The 18,688-nt window shown below is 50.9% G+C and overlaps 1 protein-coding gene across 14 annotated transcripts in view; it reads right to left on the bottom strand.

Moving 5' to 3' along the window:
- Window positions 1-18,688, bottom strand: part of RGS3 (regulator of G protein signaling 3) — a 247,229-nt gene that overhangs the window by 166,164 nt on the left and 62,377 nt on the right. For 6 of the 14 annotated variants that reach the window (XR_012155305.1, XM_073314841.1, XM_073314834.1 and 3 more), the window contains 6 exons: window positions 13,967-14,017; window positions 7,225-7,284; window positions 4,859-4,917; window positions 3,791-3,885; window positions 2,698-2,766; window positions 1,239-1,299 (listed from right to left, as the gene is read on the bottom strand). Coding sequence is in view for 13 of the 14 variants with exons in the window: in XM_073314841.1 (XP_073170942.1) it covers window positions 1,239-1,299; window positions 2,698-2,766; window positions 3,791-3,885; window positions 4,859-4,917; window positions 7,225-7,284; window positions 13,967-14,017 (395 nt within the window). In the remaining variant the exon portion in view is untranslated. Of the gene's footprint in view, window positions 1-1,238; window positions 1,300-2,697; window positions 2,767-3,349; window positions 3,542-3,790; window positions 3,886-4,858; window positions 7,290-8,758; window positions 8,841-13,966; window positions 14,018-18,688 lie in introns of those variants that run through there. The other 8 variants (XM_073314832.1, XM_073314835.1, XM_073314844.1 and 5 more) reach the window with 7 other exon arrangements.

Genomic DNA, 18,688 nt, shown 5'->3' with positions numbered 1-18,688 from the left:
GTACAGCTCCCCCATCTGGTCGACAGCTACACACAGTCCACAGGGCCCCAGGCTGACGACCAGCCTTGACCACTGAGCTGCGTCCATTGTCCAGAACTGGTGGTCAACTGCCAAGGCCAGCACCATCTCTGGGCTACCCCCTGGGCTGAACCATGCTTGGGTGTTGGCAGAAGGGTCCGGGGACTCCAGGTCCTGTGAGAGGGGCTGGCCCTTTCCGCATGCCTGGGACAAGGCTCGAAGACGGCAGCCTCAGCAAAGGGCTGGGAAGGAGCTTTCGCCAGCTGGAAGAGGCCAGACCCCCAGGGGGCAGGTCATAGTGTTCCTGGGGCCTCCAGGATGTGGGGAGACAGGCATTGCTCTCCCCACCATCGCCAGTGCGGGGCAGGTCTGGCCAGGGTGAACAGTCACTGATCTGCAGATCAGATGGGAAATGTGGGCCCCCAGGAAGCACGAAGGCAGCAGGATGCCCCAGGCCGGCCACAATAGGGAGGAGCCCAGGGTTTGGGGTGCTGCAGGAAGGGAAAGCAGAGCATCTCTTCTCCCCGGGTGCCACACACAGCCCCGTTCTGGGCAGGATGGGCAGCACTTGCATTCACCAGCCACAGGCCAGTGTGCAGCCTGGCACTCCACCCTGGGGCTGGTGGGCCACCCAGCCAGGCCTCACAGAAACAAGGCAGGCGGCCTTGTGCAGCCTTGAACCTGGACTGGTATTTGGCCAGAGCGGCCTGTCCTCAGTGCCAGCAAGCGGCAGATGGGGTCCCTGTCAGACGATGGCCTGTGCCTCCAACTTGAGCAGGCACCACTGGCTGAGAGAGTCACCACGATGCCCTCACTCCCCTGGCCCTCCGGCTCCCCACCTCAGCAGCCTCATGGCGCTCTCCTCAGTTGAGAGGTGCCTGCAGGGCAGGGAGGCCGCTGTCAGGACTCCTCTGCCTTCCCTGCAGCTCCAGACCAAAGACAGCAGCTCCCTCTGCCCTCTGCAGAGCTGCGTACGTGCTCACCACACTGTTGGAAATGCTCTCTCCACTGGAAAACTACCTCCAGCTGTCACTTCCAATCTGCTCTCCTGCCAGCCTCCCGGAGAGGCCCTGGCACCCTCGCTCCCAGCCCCAGGGCACTTCACCACGAGGCTCTGCCAAGGGCACTGCGCCTCGGACGGGAGGACGTCGCCTCCTCCCATCTGGCACATAGGAAGGGCCTGAACCCAATGTGTGCTCCATACCCACAAGGGACTGTACCTTGTCTGGGGTCAGGAGCGACTTCACACCAAAACTCATACAGCCGATTAGCTGGCTCTGTCTAGAGAAGGATTCAGAGAGCAGGGTTAGTGTCTCCCCTTAAACCCTCCTTAACCAAGAGACCCAGGAGCAGCTTCCCCACCAGCATGGCTCCCGTGCCTTCCCTCCGCCAGGAGGGCCTGGCTCCTGCAGGAATGATGTTAGCACAGGGCTAAGGAGACACAGAGCTACACACCTTCTCTCCCCCAGACATGCACCCTCTGGGCTTTCTGTCCTCTCCCTGAGGGCAGGGCTTTGCAGGCAGCAGGAGCCCCCACTGCACTGATCTCGCCAGGTCACCCTGCACTTCGGTCCAGCCCCTCCTGCGTTTTCTCCACTCCGATCATGGTGTCACTCCAAGGATGGCCGTGGCTGGAATCCCACCCCAGACAGCCATGTCTCTGCCATGAGACTGGCACAGAGGGGCAGGGGCTTGGAGGTTAGTTAGTTAGTTAGTTAGTTAGTTAGTTAGTTAGTTAGTTAGTTAGTTAGTTAGTTAGTTAGTTAAAAAAGCCAACGAACCTCTGGAGCCAGGCTGGACACCTGTTGGACATTTGCTGTGGAGACGGAGGCACCTCTGCGTGCCTGGGCATCCGTCCCTGCACAGCAGAGGGGCCCTGGAGAGCCCGCCTGGTATACCGGCTTTGGCACTAAGTGAATTTGCTCGGAGACCAAAGCTCTCCCAGCCATTTACATCTCTGGCATTTGCTGACAGCTGCCACGCAGGCACCTGAGACCATGCTGAACACCTGGACTGGTTGCACCAATGGCCAGCACAACTCAAAACAGGCTGCCCATGTGCCATTCTTTCTTATGAAGCTGCATGCAGCATCTGGGGTGGGCCATGAGCCATTCATGGGCTACCACCAGGCATTGGTGTGAGCAGACGCTGTACAGGCTTCCCCTAGGCTAACTGACCTCTCAGCAACATTACCCACAAGCCGCTGCAAAATGCTCCCCTGGCCCCAGCAAAGTCTGCTCTTGGAACAGGAGTTTGCTTCAGTGTCAGCCCAGCAGCAGCCCCAAATAGCCCTAGGTCACGGCCAGAGACCAGTCAGCATCCACAGCTTCCCAGCAGCACTCGGGGCCCCGCATGCGACAGAGAGCACCCTGAGCAGAAGTGTGTGCCCTCTGGGGAGAAGCAGAGGCCGGGTGTGCAGACGTTCTTCACCCACCCCTCACAAAGGGGCTCACTCTGGTGCCAATGCTGCTTAGATCAAGCAGCCACATCATGCCCTCGCTCTACCACGTGACACCCACTGACGCCAGGCTGGGCCACGTGACCGAGGCTCCGAAGGAACTCACATGGAAGTGGCCAGAGCAGATGGTATTTTTATCCCTTCTCCAGCCTTTCCAAACCTCAGTAAAGAGATGGCTCAGTGGCATTCCAACCCCAGCCCCGTCCTGGCAGTGGCTTTACCTGGAATTTCTCTCTTGGTTCCAGACTGTAACCAGAAGACGCTTTTGTTCATCTTCTTCTTGAACCGGGCTGTAACAGAAGCCAAAAAGGACAGGTTGAGAGCACCCAACGCCACCAGGAACACACACCAGGGGTGCGTTTGGTGTGTCTTTAATGCTCCAGTGACGCCCTAGCCCCCACTCCCTGCCCCACTGATTCCTACATGAAGCTTCCCAGCAATTGCCATAAATGGCACTCTTTTCAAATGAGCTATTGTGCACTAATTTACTAAAATTAACGGGACTGCAAGCTCCAATCCATGTTTATTACATCAAGAAGAACTTGAGGGCCATGCTGCTTGCGTGGTTAAACAAAGGAGACATTTGTTATTGACAAGCTGTTGCAAGGGGAGGTGAACTCTCCTGGGGAGGTGCTGAAACACAGCTCAGGGTGTTTAAGGACAGACACATGTTAAACATTAAAGGAACAACACCACAAAAACACTATCATTCATGTTCCTAAATAATCACTCTGTGCCAGTCTAAATATTTCATGAGTACAGAGATCCAACAGAGGCAGGTCTGCTAGAAATAATGAACTCCACCAAAACACTGCAAGCCACCAGCCCCCTTCCCATGCAAGGACATGCTAGAGCTTTGGGAAATCCTTTTACCTTCCTTGTTCATACTGATCCACCAGATCGTGGCAGGCTCAGGGTCTAGGAAATGGAATGTTTTCCCCGACTCCATATGGATGCACAGAAGCTACCAAATAAGAAACTCCAAATGTGCAGGAGTATTGCTGTCACGCTCTATAGTCACAGCTTTGTGAGCTTCAGCAAAGCTCTGTTCAAAAGTTCAAGGCATTTCAGCTACAAGAAACAGCAAAATAATGTCTGTCACTCTTCATTTTGGTACAAAACCTCATCATGCATGAGGCATGTTTATTGAAGCTAATAGTGTAAGAATAAACAGGGGATCTTGGGCAGGAGAAGCTAAGGCAGCATTTGCCACAGTTCAGATTCTCTTCCAGCTCCATTCCGAACACATGCCCCACTTGGAACACAACCCAGCGGAAGGACAGGATGGTGCTGCCTCGGACCCTGCATACTCACAAGAGAAAGTGCTCATGGAAGATGGGATTTTTGCTGTCTGGAACAGTCTTGGTTTTTTGCCTGCATTTCCGATCAGTATCTGGTACTACAGACATCTTGATGTAGAGAAACAAACGGCGCATTAGCCATCTTTAAGCAAATACGAACTCGCTACAGACCCAGCAATTGTCTAGTGCTTAGATCATCAGAAGGCCCACCAGTCAGCTTTATGGATGGCTAGGTCTCAAAGATGTAGTTTGTGCTAGCCAGGTTTTTAGGTCTCTTTGCACTGACCAGGTCTAGCCACAACATTACAAAGCTCCTTTGGGCAATGTGAAAAGGAGAAATTCTTCCTTAGCAATTCAGAGAATTCAGTGTTTGATTTGCGCAAATATTCCTAGCCAGTCTCTGGCCATGTAAAGACAGACACACACACACACACACAGGGGTCTGAGACCCGCTGAGGGAGAACGCTTAGTCCATTGCATGACACATATTTTCGGTTAGAATCAGAGGCAGTAGAGATGGAAATGACCTACTAAGGTGCTATCAATTTAACCAGGATTGCTCAGCCCTGTGCCCTACAGTGCAGTTACTGGAGTTTCTCTAATGCTGACCATCCATTATCATCCCTTTCCTCAGTCTGCATAATAGCATTGGCTTGCAAAAAAAGATGAGCGCAGAGAGCCACAGGCAGAGCTTTCCCCTCTAGCTCCCACGTTCTCTGCCAGTAATGACTCTGTGACAACAAATTCTCCATCAGAGGGTGCCATAGCCCACAAGTGCAGTTAGCACAGTGATGCACCCAGCACCTTGCAAAAGACTGGCTGTCTTAGCTCACCTGGTGCAGGAAAGTTACTCAGCAGCCCGTAAATACAGGGATGGGAGTGGGGGAGTTCAGGACAAATGGGCAGAACAATGCTAAGGTTCTGCCTCAGTTTCTGTGGAGCCCCAGATGAGGAACAGAGAGAAGATGGGAGCCCAGCTGCATGCCTGGAGGAATTCACCCCAAAACCAGAAGGGGTATAAAGTGGTCACATCCACATCCCCAGCTGAACCCAAAGCCCCTGGAGCAGCAAGAGAACCCACCTTCACATAGGAGTCACATGTCCTGTACTCTTTTCCCATCAGGCCTTTTGCTTCCATAACTGGAAAGAAAATGAAACATGGTTGAAAAGAGATAAGCAAGGCATCTTCCCACAGCACTGTGCTCATGCCCTGGTGCCAGGCACTGAAAGCAGGGCTCCTCCTTTTCACGTCTGACTGGCAGGATTAACCCAGAGCTGGCTTATAGAACATGGGCTGGCAGCCTCCGCGCCCGGCAGGCTCCTTGCACGTGCACCTCCCTGCCCCTGAGGGCTTGTGGGGCACAAGGGGGATTGCAGAGAGAAATCGTGGAGGGTTCTATTTTGAAGTAAAACTGTCCTATGAATACGTGCGTCTGCGGCGGAGCTTGGAGCAGATGCAGCCCAGCATCCAGCTGACAAATTGCATTTCACCCACCTGACTTCACACAACACTGGGGAAACTGGCGCCATGCCCCGGGCCAAATGTATCATCAAGTTACATAGCAAAGGCCAGAGCTCCATCTCTGCCCCGCCTATGCGAAGCCAGCCTCCCTGCACTGACTGCAGTGGCAAGGCACCATTCTTTCTAGCCATGCGAGTGAAATGAGAATCTGGCCCCAGCACACAGAGATGGTAACTAGACTGTTCTGTACGTGATGCGCTGTCAGAGCTGCACACAGCCAGGAGCTGCCATTCAGAACATGGCCTGCTATCATACAGCAGGAGCTTTGCATCTGCCAAGGGGAGGCCTGGGTTCGTCTAGGTCAGGATCAGGCTGTCACAAACAGCACAGGAGCAAAGGGCTTGCAGTAAGAGCCCTCTGTTTGCTCAAACTCCTAGTTTTCCACTACAATATTTGGGGCTGACGCTTTCCCAGATGTGAAGGCCAGGAGGGACCATGACGATCATCCCATCTAACCTGCATAGCACAGGCCAGAGAATCTCCCCCAGGGGTTCCTGGTTATGCTAGAGCAGATCTCTCTGAAAGAGACACCCACCTTGGTTTAAAGACTTCAAGGGGTGGAGAAAACACCCCATCCTGAGGTGAGTTGTTTCAAAGGTTAATCACCTCCTCTGGTAAAACACCTGCCTTATTTGTAGTTTGAATTTACCCAGCTTCAGCTTCCAGCCACTGGGTCTCGTTCTGTGTCTGCTGCTTAAAGAGCTCTCTAGTCTCAGAAAGCTTCTCCCCCCATAGGGATTTATACATTGGGGTCACATCACACGCTAACCTCCTCTTGATTAACCACACAGATTGAGCTACTTTAGCCTCTCACTGTCAGTCGGGTTTCCGGACCTCAAATCATCCTTGCAGCTCTTTTCAGAGCCTTTTCCCATTTGTTACCATCCTTTTTGAAGTGTGAAGCAAGGACCCAGTAACAGACTCACTCCAGGCCAGCCCCCAGTCAAATAAAACATCGGCTTAAAGTTTGTGCCAGATGCTTGCAGCCATTTTTAGGGTCAGAACAAGTCCAAACCATCCCTTCTCCTTTGTTCTGTAAACCCTAACTCCACCCTTGGAAGGAGGCTGGACACCGGCCCTGCGCTGTAGCAGGGAATGCCAGCCTGGAAAAGGATGAGGAGCACTGACCCAGCCCACTCTTATGAGCTGGGTCATGCAGCACCTTTGCTAGGGCCAGCACCAGCTAGAAGCAATGGAGCTTCGTCCTAGCCCCTTGGGGAGCCAGTTCTCCTAACAGATACAACTCACACTGGCTAGGTACCCAGGCTACACTTCCTCTCTCATCAGTGCCCAGTCCACTGTAGCTCTGGGATTCCCCAGCCCCACTCCATCCCAACACAGCCCTGGGCTGCTGCATGTTGGGATTCCATGGGTCACGGCTGGCTCAGGCAGTTCCCAGTCACTGCTCCCCGGCTCCCCTACTTGTCCTGCCATCGAGGGCAGCTTCTCCTTGGGCACAGAGATACCTTCTGCAGAACATGTTGTGTTTCCTGGCTCCATTTGCTACCATTGAGACTGCTGCATAGCTCAGCCACCCGCACAGATGCACAGCGCCTGCCTACACAGCTAGGAAGCTGAAGCACAGAAAGGCCAGAATGTATTGCCCCTATTTTGCAGATGGGGATCTGAGACAAAGAGTGGTTCAGTGGCTCCCCAAAGCACACACAATGAATCCGTGGCATGAACAAGACTGAGCCCGTTGTCCTGAGACCCAAACTAGCCCCTTTGCCACTAGACCATCCATCCTCCTGTCTGCTACCAGGAGCACCCGTGTTCCAGTGTGCCGGACCCTGGCCCTCCTGCCGGGTCTGCTCGACTTGCACGGTCATGTTCAGATGAGTGGGCATGTCTCTGTGTGTGCTATTAACTGCCCCAGGCCTCCCCTAAGGCTCTGAGGAGGCCCCAGCTAGCCAAAAGCCAGTTACCATCACAGAAGAGAAGAAGGATTGGGTCTCCTGGTTCTTTCTCTGGCCCGTCTTTCTCTTCTGCTCTTCAGAAATTAAATGTAAAAGTTAAATGCATTGCCACACAAGGGGAGCGAAGTTCAAGACCACACAAGGTCAGGAAACGCAGCAGGCCAAAGGAGATAAGTTAGGCCAAAATGTGACCTTTTGGCTGTTTATGAAACACAGAGAGCCTGTCACTTGCTGCAGAACACAAAGCTTTGGGGCTTAGATAAGACACTCGAGCCTTGCCTCCCCCAGAAACCAAGCTGCTGGACTCCCCACAGGGGTAACAGGGCAATGCACTCATCAAAGCTCCCAGTACACATGTCTGAGACCTCCAGTGCCACCTGCAAAGGCCAAAATTGCCATTCCTGACATTGCTAAGGTAAAAAGGCCATTTGTGACAAATCTTTCTGTCCTTCTTTATGCCGCATGATGAAGCATCAGTGGCACAAGCCCAGCTTTCTGCAGGTCACCTTTAAGGAGGGGGGCAGGATAGCTCAGTGGTTTGAGCATTGGCCTGCTAAACCCAGGGTTGTGAGTTCAATCCTTCAGGGGGCCATTTAGGGATCTGGGGCAAAAATTGGGGATTGGTCCTGCTTTGAGCAGGGGGTTGGACTGGATGACCTCCTGAGGTCCCTTCCAACCCTGATATTCTGAGATTCTACACCAACCTGCACTTGGCCCCAGGCTTCTGGGAGCGGTTGCTTCCCTGGGTAATGTGAGGCTTTAGACATTGCTGTTTGTGTCTGAACATGTATCCAGCAGAAGTAAAAGCCAGGTGAGCTCACATCACTGCAGAGGCTCCAACCCCTGCATCTCTCAGTCACTGGGGACATCACTGTGTATTTAATTTGATGGGGCTTTGTTTACTAAGGTTTTTAGGCATCTAATCATGCAGGCAGGTGCCCACTGGGATTTTCCAAAGTGCCCACATAGGTGAGGCACCTCCCTCCTGTTGAAAGTCCAGGTGTCCAGCCTTAGGGACTTCAGCCAACCACAGGTGAGTTCAGGCTGACCCATGGCGCTATGCACCAGCAGCAGCTGCCATAGGCTCCAGTGGTTACAAACAAGGACTCCATTATCACACCCTGGGCACTGCAAGCTCCTGTGCTGCTGAGCCAGACTGCTGGGCATTGTGGGAAATCAACCCCAGCAATGGGGCCTGGAGGGGGTGACAGGAGGGATCCCCATGTTGCGCTCAGGAGCCAGCTGAGGGCCACTCAGAGTCACTGTTACTGGAGATTTGTCCTGTGCCTGCTAAAGTGCTCGGTGCAGCCCGGTGAAAAGCACAGCCTGCCCCCAGGGCCGTCCTTAGCCAGAGGCAGACTAGGCAGCCGCCTGGGGCACCACTCTGCCTAGGGCACCACTGTGCTGGGGGTCCGGACAGCCAGGAAGCAGTGCAGCGTGTAAGAGCAGGGCTGCTGGGTCCTAGAGAGAGCCGGTGCGGGGAGATTGGCTGCTGGGGGCTCTGGGAAGGGGACGGGGTAGGGGTGGGGAAGGAGGAACTCACCTGTGAGTGTGACTCTCTCCCCCGGCGTGAGGTGAGGCAGGCTCAGCGGCTGCAGTACCCTTTGTTGCCCCCCATAACGTCCATTCTTCTCCCCCCCTCCACAGAGCACCCCCCCCATGGAGCACCCCTCTCGCCCCCTTCCCCTCCGGCAGGGCTGGATTGGGCTGGGGGGGGGGGCCCTGACTGGCTGCGTGCTGAGGAATGAAAGTAAAAGTGACTCACTTCCTCGCGGCCCCCAGGATTAGAATGGTCACAGGCAGCTGGCTGGGCCGGATAGCATGTGTGAACAATCAGGATGGGGGTTGGGTAGGATGACCAGATGTCCCACTTTTATAGGGACAGTCCCAATTTTGGGGTCTTTTTCTTATATAGGCTCCTATTACTCTCCACCCCCTGTCCTGATTTCTCACACTTGCTGTCTGATCACCCGAGGTGGGGGTTATTGGTGCCTATATAAGACAAAGCCCCAAATATAGGGACTGGCCCTATAAAATCAGGGCATCTGGTCACCCTAGTGGGGGAGCGCGTCTCTCCCCCCAGCAGGCAGTGATCCATCTCATCCAGGGGGAGCTGCGCAGGGCAGGATGAGCTGCTGTGGCTCCGTGGGTGCCCTGTCCCTGAGATCAGATGCTGTGCTAACTTCACCATGGTCCGTTGGGCTGGAAGTGGTGCCCAGTGGTGTGTGATCGGACCTGAGGGTTTGCTGCTGCTGTTGCCACGCTGCACCCCAAGGGGTGGATTTTGGGGTACTGCAGTTTTCTACCTATCTCCTCCTCTACTGCAGCTGTTGGACCAGCAGGCTGAGCCAAGCATGAAAGCAGGACTGTGTTGCCATTTAGATTGTCATTTAACAACTTTGTTTGCCAAAAATGCTTGCTAACAATCCTGAATCCAATTTCAATATTTTTTTTAAAAAGATCAATATCTTAGCCAAAAACAGAAAATTAAGTTGTCTCCCAATTATGTGTGACAAGTTTGGTTTGGGGCAGGGAGTGGGCCAGTTTTCATCAGAGAAACAAAAAACGTTGACTGGCTTTCCTATAGCCCTGTTACTGCTAAATAGAGCCCTCCAACAACTGGAATATGCTCATCTCCTGACTTGTGTACAGAGTGACCATATGTTGTACGAAGATTCTCTTGCTTTTTTTCCCAGTGAGTCAGGATAACTTTTGCCAGCCCAGAGGTTGTCTTGCGTTTTGTCCAACTTTCATAAAGTAAATACACGGTTAATATGAGTTAAAAAGGCCAGGGACACTTCCTTGTGAAGAATCTGTGCAGCAGGTCATGCTAGAGCTGTGAAAATGTCAGTTTTTGATGGAACTTTAGAGGCGGTGATTGATCATGTATTTCTGGCCGGACCCAAAATGCGCTGCTATTGCTAATGTCTTTCCAAACAAAAACAAGGCACAATAGGACTCCGGTAGCATTTCTGTGCTGCCTTAACCTAGAGGAGATGATTCTGTGCTGACTTCATTTTGGTCACTTTGTGCTTTACCTCGGAGTAAAACTAGGGTTATATTTTGCCACTGCTTGGAAACCCAGCTTATTAAACTGGATAATGCCATTGATCTAGTTACAGTGTAAGGTTGATAGAGAGTTGTAACTAACATTAAGCCCACTATACATTTAAAACTAAAAAGTGGCTTTGTACAAATGACATGAGTTTCCAACTCTGCTGTGTCTCAGTCAGGGCAGAGCGCCTTGTGAGGTGTCTTCACACTAGCTTAAGGTCACAGACTCACGACCACCCTATATTCGTCATTTTAAATAGTATTTCTGATAATCTGATCATTTAAGCAGTTATTTCTTTAAAAAACACCCTTATAAATTATGTCATATTGAAAACAACTTTCCGGGTCACAAAAAAGAAAACGGAAAGATGAAACAGGATTAGCTGTACAAGCACGGAAGGGTTCTATACTTAAGTTTGTACATCATGAAAACAAACAAAGTTGATCAAGATCATCATGTAACTGCCGAAGAAAATTTTTATGCAGACAAAGCTCAAGAAACGCAACAACACACACAACAATCATTTGAAACAGATGCAGACACAAAACAAGAAATTACAACAGTTGAAACTGTACTAGCATGGGATAGAGATGACATTGGCACATGGCCGCAATCTTTAAACAACGAATTCCATGCCATTATACTTGAGAAAGGCCCTGGGAGAATAAAAGCTGTTGAATATCCTAAAGACATTAGAGGTAGGAAATTCACAGAGAACAATTACTACAAAAGACTTTCTAATGGTGAAATTGTCAACAGACGGTGGCTTGTGTACTCTAAATGCAAGGATGCTATATTTTGTTTCCCATGCAAGCTTTTCAATAGTTGCAACTTTAAGATAGCAACCATGGGTATTAATGATTGGAAAAATCTTAGTCACATATTACCGCAACATGAAAAGGCACAACACCACACTGAAAGTATGCACAAATGGTGTGAGCTGAGTGTAAGGTTAAAAAATCAGACAACTCTTGATGCCCAAAATCAAAGATTGCTAGAGTCAGAGAAGTAGCATTGGCATCGTGTTCTTGAACATCTATTATCTATTGTTGAATATCTATCAACAAACAATCTTGCTTTTAGAGGAAGCGTTGAGAAATTATTCCAGCCCAAAAATGGCAATTTTTTGGGCCTTGTACAACTACTGGGAAAGTCTGACACAGTGATGAGTGAACGTCTCCGAAGAGTAACTGAAAATGAAATACATGACCACTATTTGGGACCAAGAATTCAAAATGAACTGATCAAGCTAATGAGTGATAAAGTGAGAGACAACATGGTTTCATTGGTTAGTTTGGCAAAATATTTTGCAGTAATTCTAGATTGCACTCCGGACATAAGTCATCAAGAGCAGATGTCGTTAGTAGTGAGATTTGTCGACATTAATGATTCAGCACAGATTACAGTTAAGGAATCATTTATCACATTTTTAGAAGTAGAGGACACTACAGGTTTTGGACTTCTTCAAGCTCTCCTTGATGAACTAAAACGAATGGGATTGTCCGTAATGAACATTAGAGGACAGAGCTATGATAATGGTGCCAATATGAGAGGATGCATTTCTGACATGCAAGCTAGATTGCTGGCAGAAAATCCATGAGCCTTTTTTGTTCCATGTGCATGCCACAGCCTTAATTTGATTTTGTGTGATATGGCCAAGTCTTCTGTAGAAGCTATTTCTTTTTTTGGTTTGCTGCAATGCATTTACATGCTCTTTTCAGCTTCCACTCAACGATGACAAATATTCAAACCACATGTCAATGGTATTACTGTTAAGACTCTATCTGAGACACACTGGGAAAGCAGAGTAGAAAGTGCAAAAACATTGAGATATCAATCTGAGGAAGTTTACGAAGCACGGGTTGCTATTTCGCAAGAAGCCAGATATCCAAAAGCTAAACGTGAAGCAGTCACTGGCCTCTGAAATATCAAGCTTCAAGTTTCTAACATCTGTCGTAATCTGGTAAGACATTCTTGTTAAAATCTCAAGTGTAAGCAAAATAATGCAGAGTCCAATGATGCAGCTTGATTCAACACTTACCTTACTAAACAACACGAGACTTTTTAGTGAAATACAGAGAAAATGGATTCAAGGAAGCACAGGTTACAGCAAGAGAGCTTGCATAGGCACTCAGTGTAGAACCTAAATTTCCATGTCCGAAAGTGACACGAGTTTCAAGGAAAAAACGGTAAGCGGAATATGAAGGCGCAGATGAGCCCATAGATGATCCAGAAAAGAAATTTGAGGTTGAATTTTTTAATGTTGTGATGGATAAAGCAATATCTGCCGTTGATGAAAGGTTTAATACCTTACGAGCACACCATGAACAGTTTGGATTTTTGTATGACATAACTAAATGCAACGACATAGGAAAACAAGAGCAGCAAATGATGAAGTGCAAGAATCTAGAGAGCTTCCTGAAGCACGGAGATAGTTTTGATTTAAATGGACTTGAACTGTACGAAGAATTGAGTACATTGTCATCAGTGTTGCCACGTGCAAAATCGGTGAAGGACATTGTACAGTTTATTCATATCAGCAAACCTGTTGACATATATCCTAATGTGTATATTGCCACTCGTATTCTACTGACAATTCCTGTAACAGTAGCATCAGGAGAATGGAGTTTCGCAAAACTAAAGCTCATTAAAAACTATCTCCGGTCTACAATGAGTCAGGAACAATTGACTGGTCTTGCTATTCTTGCAATCGAACAAGACATCACTTTGTCTTTGTCATACGATGACATTATTACTGATTTTGCAGCCAAAAAAGCCAGAAAGATCCCTTTTAATTAAAAACAAATCCTTGTTTCAATACCTCTTCATAGAAATTTCCAATAAAATGTTGACAAGTTTAAAAACTTATATTCTTTGCATCATTCTGTCAATAAATCAGAATTTTTTCTATAGCACTGCTTCTTCAGTGGTAGTCCGTCTGCATTACAGTGTGCTTAATTAAGTCAAATAGTTTTTAATAAAGTGCATGTGACAAGTTTTCCAATACTGTAAGCTTATGTTTGTGTTGCTAAGAGCAAGTCAGGCATAGGGGCACCAGTTTAATAATCCCGCCTAGGGCACCATAAATCCTAAGGACGGCCCTGCTTGCCCCCGCTGTGACACACAGTGGGCCGGCCGGGCTGGTCCGCCTACAGCAGGGGCTATGCTGGGCGCACCTTGCGGCAGCATCGCTGTTGACTCACTCAAGGACACCACGGGAGGAGTGAGGCTTGGAGACGAAGAGCTCCTGCCAGCGAGCAGCCGGCCTAGGTTTGTCAAGCGATCTAGCTGGAACTGAGTCACAGAAGGCAGAGCCAAGCCCTGCTCTCCCTCTGCCTGGGTTAAGCCAGGGCAGCAGGACCGGCACTAGAGTCACTACAGACCCTCACAGGTGAGACCACACACATCACACTTTGCACATGTGAGCACACGCATGTGGGGCAGTGCTCTGTTCCCCTCTAGCGTGGCTGGGCCCCAAGCAGAGGTTGGTGAGCTTGCAGCAGCCACTGCTAGAAGAGCCTGCTCTTTCCACGCCAGCAGCCCCAGGTTCAAGCCCCACTGCAGAGCCAGCCCCTTTGGCGACTCTGGGGATAACACTGTTCTGGTACAGAACGCTACAACAGGCATCAGGCAAAGTGACCTTCGCATGAGCTGCCATCTGCTCTCCTGGTGACACGCCCCCCCGGTGATACTTACTGTGCAGCACAAGGAGCCTGCCCTGCATGTCGATGGATAGCTTCAGCTGACCTGGGCAAACAACAGGAGAAAGACACATAAACGACTGGTGAAGATCTCATCCAAGGAGATTCCCTGCCAACTATGCCCCAAAAGCCAGCCCAGCTGGGTGCTGAGGGACCCCCATGGCTCCACCCTTCTGCCAGCTTCACTCCAGCCACTAAACACCTTGACTCCCTTCCCTGCTCTAACAGCATTTCAGGGGCTGCAGCTCAGTGAGCTTCTGCCCATGAGGAGGAGCCTGTGGCAGTGGGGAAGGGCTGGGAAAACCTGGCTCCTGGAAAGGGTCTATCTCAGTTTAATATGCCCCACAAGTCCGAGCGATGTGTGGCCACAGAGACTGGGCATGGGCGACTCCTGAACCCTGGGGTGATCACTGGGCCTACAAACATGCCCTAATAGGAATTCAGCTGTTCAAAGTAAGTGACAACTGTCCCAACAAATCATGACGGAAAAGGTAGGAGAGGGAGGCAGAAAGACTGGCTCAGCCCAGACAAAAAGGCCTGTGATAAAACTCAAGGACTGTGTTAAAATCATGCCTGGTAAACAGCAACAGTGTGGGAGCAAGTATCAATGCACCAAAATTGATATGTCAGAAACTAGGCCTAATTGGTGGACAAAATAATGGGGGGATGGACTAGTCCACCCCCCACTCCCTTTGGGGTCCTTAAGGAAAGAGTCTTTGGGAGAAAAACTGGCTACTGGAGCAAGCTGCCATCATGACTGCCACCCCCACAGTCTCCTGGGCCCCCCAGGGCCTTCGTCATCCTGATTCTGACCAGAGCGGACACAGAGAGGGACCCAGATGAAATCACCACCTCCACCGGCTCTAGCCACACCCCAGACAACCTTGGGATGAAACAGGATTAGACTTTAACAACACCAGCTCCAGCTCATCTCAACAAACTTCTTCTCTTTTCCCCAAAAGGGAAGCTATTACCATCTTTAATACTATCTAAGGGTACATCTGCACTGCAGAGAGAAACCCACGGCACCAAGTCTCAGAGCCCGAGTCAGCTGACTTGGGCATACGAGGCTCGGGCTGCAAGGCTAAAAACAGCAGCGTAGACATTCCCGCTCGGGCTGGAGCCCAGGTTCTGAGACCCTCCTGAGACAATATGTACCCTTGAGTTCACCCTTTTTACAAGACTATGATAAATTTTGTACAAAATATGCTGTGTGAGGTATCATCTGAAAACTCCTAATTTGCTGAACGTTACTGTCCTAGTAAAATCTGTGTGGCCACATAGTATGTAAAGTTATAAAATTCTACTGCATAAGATGTGTTCCATGGCATACAGTATAGCTGGGGGGGATTTACATGCTGGAGGCTGTGTGTGGGCAGAATAGGAGTGGTTGTTCCCACAGAAAAGCAGTGTAAAACGCACCCTAGGGAACACAGCTGTCCATCTGTCCAGATTGTACCCTGAGTAATGTCACACCTCCACCCCATCGCATTTCAGAGCCAGAGCTCCAGCCAGAGCAGGAACATCTACGCTGCTGGTTTTAGCCCCATAGCATGACTTGGGCTCTGAGACTCAGTGCTGTGAGTATTTCTTTGCAGTGTAGCCTGTCAAACAAGGCTGAGGGGGGAGGGGGGGGGATTCCTTCTGAAAATTCTTTCCAGCTCAATAAAAAGGAACAAGGGACATAGTTCAAATGAAAGCCTTATTCAATACTTCACATTTCAAATACTTTAGCTGTTTTTCCTTCTTTTCTATATGCTTTTAAAGGAGCTTGCCCTGGTACTGAGCAGGCTGAGGGCTCTGTATACTGAACCCTGGACCTTGATTAATATTGTTTAACACTGGACAGTGATTGGTTTATGTTAACACTTTTGGCCCATATATTCCAACTAAATTAATACAACAACCCAACCCCCAGCTCTCCATCCGCCCTTTGGGTGGCCTTGGAAGGTCCCTTAGCCCCTCTGCAAAAGCTTCCCTGTCCACAAACCAACACTAACCCCCCCCACCAGTGGGCTGTAAGGAGCAGTTAGCCTCAGGAAGGGTGGTCTGACAGAGTAACCCCTGGGGAAGTGCTAAGTATAATTATAACACAGTGTAAGCTCCTGGAAGCAGGGACATTAGTGACATGTTAAGGCAGAGGGGCAGTGTGTCCTAGTGGATGGAGCACTGCACTGGCAACCAGCAACCTGTAAGCTCAGTGGGGCAGGGACCTACGTTCCCTGTAAGTGGTACGGCCATGTGGCCACACAGCAGCCTATTTAGCGCTGCACAGGTGCTTAGGGAACCCGCCCGGCCAGGACCTGCTGCGGCCGAGGGGAGGGGTGCCCCTCCCCCAGCCCCAACTTAGCTCGGCCCCAACTCAGCCCTGACCTGCCCTGGACCTGTCGCAGCCAGGGGAGGGGCGCCCTGAACCTAGCCTCAGCCTGGACCTGCTGTGGCCAGGCGCCCCTCCCCTGGCCCAGACCTGCCACAGCTGGGACACCCCTCCCTTGGCTCAAACCCAGCCCCAGCCCGAACCTGCCTTGGCTGGGGAAGGAGCACCTATCCCATGGCCCCAGCCCCGGAGCTGCCGCGGCGGGGAGAGACAACCTCTCTCCCCCGCCAGCCCGGGGGTGCCAAAAAGAATGGGGAAGAGCCCAGCACCCTACCCTTCCCTCACACAGCCATTGTCTCTGTGCCCATCCCAGTGGCATCTGCACTCTCACCACGGTGCCGTGCACCTGGCTAGAAGCCCTGACCCAGGGGGAATTGCTGCTGGTTGGCAGAGCTCACACTGAGCTGCCCAGTCACAACCCCAGGGACTGACAGCAGAAGAGGGGATTCAGGTAACTAGTCCCCATGTCCCAGAGACCCTCCCAGCAGGAGCCAGGCTGGCCTCCCAACGGGGCAGAGCTCTGGTGTGGTGGAAGCACTATGGGGAAGCAACACCTTCACTTGGCATTTCCTGCTTTGCTAAGGGTTGTGATGTCCCACACCGGGGCAGCAGAAAGCCCCTCGCTGGAACAGTGACCTACACTGGACCTGCAGGAAGCAAAGAAAGATCCCATGGCAGTGAGTGCAGGGCTGGGCTAGGAGCCTGGGTGCTAATTCTGGCTCTGCTACTGAGCTGCTGGGTGACCTGGAGCAAGTCTCTTCTCCTCTGTGGGCCGTGTTCTCCCCATCCCAAAAAAGGGGGTAATGAAACTTTCCGTCCTGTGTGCAATGCTTGGAGATCTAGGGCTGGGCTGCTCAATGCAATGACTAGGTAACATTAGCAAGACAGCCCAATGTTTGGGAGTGAAGGCTGTTACTCCTAAGAGCCCTGAGACTCAAGAAAGATCTCCTGCCCTGGCTCCATGCCACGTGGATTTCAGTGTGCCAGGGAACCCCATCCAATTAGTTAAGCTAGTGTGGCTGTTTGCATCGCTGGGGTGGGGGAGGAAAGTAGCCTTGGGGGAGGGGAAGCAGGGACAGGGTCTGCACAGCCCTGCTAGTTACATTCCCATGAGGTATTTCTGGAGATCCTCAGCAATCTGAGGAAGTCCACATTTCCAGCTAGCCGAGCCGGGGCGCAGCTGGGCTGTAAAGTCCTGGCACATCACCTTAGCGGCAGACGGCAGACAGCTCACAGCTCTGCCCAAGTGACAAGGCCCGGGAGGGGGAGGGTCATTTCACCCTCAGCTGGTGTAAGTCAGTGCAGCTCCACTGAAGTCTATGTCAATTTCCACCAGCGGCGAATTTGGCCCTCAGTGTTTAACATGCTACCAGAAAAACCCAGCATTTGGAGCCAGGACTTTAACCCTTTTGCCATCTTCCCATTTCTGAAGCCGTGGGAACACTCTCGTTGTTCTGCCATTAACATCTGACAATGGTTACGCTGGGAAAGCAAAAGGGATGCGATCCAGCCAAGCATGACCCGGAGTCAGCCTGCTAAGGAATGGGAGCACGAGGGGACAGAGAGCTTTTGCGCCAGGGTTATTTGAGGAGCGGGGAGAGGAAGAGCACTGACAGAATCTGCGCCGGGAGTGGCAGGGGAGCCCTGGCTCCGAGAGGCAGCATGGGGTGCTCCCTGAACACAGCGGGCTGAGATTAAGCAGAGCAAGAACAGCAGAAGCAGGGCAGAAGGCTGCAGCTGGGGTTAAAATAATTAAGTGATGTGAGGCTGTTTTATGACAGCAAAGCTCAATCTGAAGGAGTGTTCTGACTGGATACTGATCAGGGACACTGAGCACTGAGGAACAGGATTGGTTTAGTATTTAGTATGGGCATTGCAGTAGCACCAGCAGGCCGTCAATTAGGGCCTCGGGGTGCTAGGTGCTGTACAAATGCTTACAAAAAGATGGGAGGAGAAAAAACAAGCTAGTGAAACCATGGAACTTTATGGGGTGTTCTGACCTATCTCTGAACCACTAGGGATTGGCCACTGGTGCTGAGAGAGAGGGCTGTAGATTAGCAGACTGGTCCAGTATGGAAAACCCCATCTTCCTGTAGGAAACGGACGATGGTGCTGGCTCATAAAGCCATCTGGAAACAGACTTGCCCCTGCCTCTCTCTTGCTACCTGCAAAAAGTTGGCATTAGTGTTGTGTGTTTGTATGGGTCCTGACAGAGTAACCTAGGCTGTCAGAGTAACCTGACAGAGTAGCCTGACTAGGCTCCTATGCACTCCAGTAATACAAATAACACAGGACAGTAAAGGTAACCACAGCCTGCGAGATGTGGAAGGATGCACTGTG

This window comes from Lepidochelys kempii, chromosome 16 (assembly GCF_965140265.1).
Source record: "Lepidochelys kempii isolate rLepKem1 chromosome 16, rLepKem1.hap2, whole genome shotgun sequence".
Classification (NCBI taxonomy): Eukaryota; Metazoa; Chordata; order Testudines; family Cheloniidae; genus Lepidochelys; species Lepidochelys kempii.
The sequence above is the reverse complement of the archived record's forward strand: the minus strand, read 5'-3'. Positions and strand labels throughout refer to the sequence as shown.